The following is a 3,968-nucleotide window of genomic DNA, read 5'->3' as shown; positions in this document are numbered from 1 at the left end:
CACACATTAGGCCCCTTAGTGCCAATTGGGCATCGTTTAAATGCCACGGCCTACCTGAGCATTGTTTCTGACCATGTCCATCCCTTTATGGCCACCATGTACCCATCCTCTGATGGCTACTTCCAGCAGGATAATGCACCATGTCACAAAGCTCGAATCATTTCAAATTGGTTTCTTGAACATGACAATGAGTTCACTGTACTAAAATGGCCCCCACAGTCACCAGATCTCAACCCAATAGAGCATCTTTGGGATGTGGTGGAACAGGAGCTTCGTGCCCTGGATGTGCATCCCACAAATCTCCATCAACTGCAAGATGCTATCCTATCAATATGGGCCAACATTTCTAAAGAATGCTTTCAGCACCTTGTTGAATCAATGCCATGTAGAATTAAGGCAGTTCTGAAGGCGAAAGGGGGTCAAACACAGTATTAGTATGGTGTTCCTAATAATCCTTTTAGGTGAGTGTATAACCTACCCATAAAGCCAAAATGGAAATTCTATAAATATACAATGTTATAGCACCAAACATCCAAGCTAATCGTGAAGCATTCAGGGGATACAGTACGTGAAAGCCATGCTCACCTGCTGGGCATACTGCCTCCTTCTGTGATGGCATCACACCATAGATTGAAACCCACACTGACTATTGTGCTGGACAGGAACACCGCAAACACTACAAATGTGCTGATGAGTAGGTTCAGGAAGGCATTGAAGATAGAGCTACATAAATAAAGGAGATATTACATTTACACTGTTCAAAACACTTAAAAGAACTGTTCACCCAAAAAATATATATCTTCTGTGACTGTCATCATTTATCAGCCTAATGTCATTCCAAACCCAAGTTTATAAGTGAGTAGGAGGAATCCTGTACAGAATATTTGTTGGTTTTGGTTTAGATCTGTATTTATTTAGTCACAATTGTGTGTTTGTTTGCTTTTCCGGAATGTCTCAACAGAGAGAACGTGAGATTATGTCCGTAACACGGCAACGCAAATATGTCACAAGAGAGACTGTTTGATCTCCACACTCTAACCGGATGCGTTGGAATACAGTTCAAAACATATTTTGTCTAGATATTTTTATTTTTTTGCAATTTAGAAGACATTAACAGCTGGAGTCATATGGATGACGTTTATGCTGACTATCTGTGATTTTTGGAGCTTCAAAAGTCGGATCACCATCCACATTTTAAGGACCAACTGAGCTGAGATATTATTTCTATTTTTCTTCAAATGTGTTCTAGTTAAGAAATAAAGTCATACACACCTGAGACATTATGATAGTGAGTAAATAATAAGAGAATTTTCATTTTTGACCTAAACCTAACTGATAGTGTCATAAAAAGCATATGTGAGATGCAAAAAAAGAACTTGATGAAGCAACCACAACATTTTGTAGTGCTTCTATGACATTTTCGGCTGATGTGTGACTTGTGTGTTCTTTGGATTGGCAGTGCAACACTTACCAGTTGAGCCACAACTTGAGCACACTCAAACAAGCTTGTAATTGTTGTTCATTATCATTATGTAATTCAAACTTAAAATGTCTTGCACTAGAGTAAAAATGTGTAGATGCCATAAGACTGCATTGTGTGGGGAACAGGTCAAAATGAACTGATAATCTGCCATTTTACTCATGATTTTTGTAAAAGGGAATACATTACATCGTTGTTGCAGCACCTCCAGCATTAATTTTAATAGGAAACTTCTGCAAAATGTTGAACAAGTATTGTAACGTCATTCTATGAAAATAGGTTGAATTTAACGAATTTGGAAAGTATTTAAATGATGACAGAATTTTCATTCATAACTATTCCTTTAAAATCATGGTTTCTAAAATCCCATTACTATTACATTATTGTGTTTTTAATATTAATGAGAAAGCACAAAATAATATAGTTGCTCAAACTGTCTAATGGTTTAACCTGAGAATCAAGTGTAACTTTTTATTTCTATTCAAAGAATGGGTTGCCTAACAATCATTATTGAAAGGAAACATCTATGGCCTATGATGGGAGACTGGGTAGAAACAGAAAGCACGTGAGCTATAATCAATACAGTCAATTTCATCCAAGCAGTTGGCAAAATCTGTAACTCAGACTCTGCTAAACCATTAACATGTATGGCCATTACCATCTAAAAGACATTCTGATTTTAGGCAATAAACTAACTAATAACAAATTATATAATATGTTCTTATGTTATTTAATATAATTTCTATATACAAACAAGTCTTAAATGAACTGCTTAACAATATGCTACTATATGGAGCTGTATAACATAACTGCATCCATGCATCCTTTCCCCTGATGCTTTAGGCATCCCAATCACATCACTGGCACGGATTTAATACATGTGAGACATCAAAATCAAATGTAATGAAATTAAATAAACCTTCACCCACTCATCGTGGCCTTTGCAGACGAAGAACAGCAGTCTCCAGGCTTGTACGGCGGACAGGATGAGAGAAGCGATACCGACGGCCGTGATGAAGCTGCAGGATGACTGTGGTCCCCATTCCTCAATGATGAAGCGCTGCTTTGACACCGTGATGTTCTCATTCTGCCACATACCCCGCGTAAAAAGCAGACATTTCCCCCGAAAATCATCCGTGTTTTCCGAAAGCGGTACAACTGCTATAAAGCCAAACACGAAGGCTAAAAAATAAAGGATGCATTGCGCAAATATAAAATTATCCATTGCCATTTTGGTCTCAGCTGTGGTGTCAGTCCGCCTCGAGCTCTGGCGCTGCAGCTGCGCAGTTGGACTCTGCAGCAGAGGCGCACAGTAAAATACATCAAGGTTCTGATGGCCTTCGCATTTATTGTAGTGTTATGTAGTGTTATGACAGGCCAATTCATTAGGGCTGATACCACTGCTTTAATTTCTATCATTAGCAAGCAAGTCATTACATTTATAAGAGAGCAATGCAAAGATTGTTCCTTCTCAAGAAATTAAACAGTTTTAGTGTGAGTAAAAATATTCTTCAAATGGTGTATACATTTCTTGTGGAGAGAATTCTGTTACAACATTACATGCTGGTATGGAAATTTAGGGACTAGCAATAGGAGTAAATGAACAGAATAGTATGGCAAGTCAAATCGTTGGAAGACCTCAAGAGACAGATACACGAAATCTATACAACACACACACTAGAAGGAAAACAATATTGACTGTAAATGACCCATCACACCCTCCTTTTAATGAATTTGAAAGAAAAAAGAAAAACATATGCATAAGGCCCGTGTGCTATATTCCAAGTCTGAAGCCATATAATAGCTTTGTTTGATGAACAGACAAAAATTTAAGTTAATGTAATTGATATTCACTGAATTTGGCTCATCATGTTAAGTTACGAGATTGGCAAGAACTAACGGTGCTTTTTGTCATTAACATAAAACTTTTTGCACACCTGTTTTTTCTTTTTGTGCTGAAGAGTATTTTTGGGAATTCCCTAGATGTTCCCTTCCCTACAAAAACAATCAATTGCTTTGGTACATTGTTATATAACTCTTTTCAGGCAGTCTGTGGTTTCTCTATCCAAGTGATCTCACACAGTGTTGGTAATGTTGTGGTTAGGTCTCGGAGGTGGCCAGTCTGATATTGCAAATGTTTTACCTGTAGACTTACAGCCCAAGTAGCATCGTCTGCGCATCCACAGAGGTGCGGAGGTTGTATAGTCTACAGATATGGTATTTTTTGCGCTATTTGAAGCCTAGTCATTTAGTTGTATGGAAATGTATCCTTTAGTATTGCATGATGAAAGAAATCATGGGTTTGGAATGACATGAGGATGGGCGAAAGAGAGAATTTTCATTTTTGGTAAGAGTTTTTACCAATGGTAGCATTTGTTTTAGGTGGCCGAATATCTTTGTGCAGTAGTCTGTATACATACTGCGCCTTGCAAATGTATTCTCTCAAGTTATTGAACTGCAGACCCAATGACATTTTATTCTCAGTAAT

The 3,968-nt window shown here is 37.8% G+C and overlaps 1 protein-coding gene across 1 annotated transcript in view; it reads right to left on the bottom strand.

The window, feature by feature from the left end:
• The window catches only part of LOC127662836 (transmembrane protein 179-like), an 8,469-nt gene extending 5,725 nt beyond the window's left edge, over positions 1-2,744 (bottom strand). The window contains exons 1-2 of the mRNA XM_052154202.1: positions 2,410-2,744; positions 586-723 (exon numbers count right to left, since the gene is read on the bottom strand). Coding sequence (XP_052010162.1) covers positions 586-723; positions 2,410-2,711 — 440 coding nt within the window. The 5' untranslated portion in view covers positions 2,712-2,744. The remainder of the gene's footprint in view (positions 1-585; positions 724-2,409) is intronic.
• Positions 2,745-3,968: the final 1,224 nt, after the last annotated feature.

Source organism: Xyrauchen texanus, chromosome 22 (genome assembly GCF_025860055.1).
Source record: "Xyrauchen texanus isolate HMW12.3.18 chromosome 22, RBS_HiC_50CHRs, whole genome shotgun sequence".
In the NCBI taxonomy this organism is placed as follows: domain Eukaryota; kingdom Metazoa; phylum Chordata; class Actinopteri; order Cypriniformes; family Catostomidae; genus Xyrauchen; species Xyrauchen texanus.
Note: the sequence above shows the minus strand (reverse complement) of the source record. Positions and strands in the feature narration are given on the sequence as shown.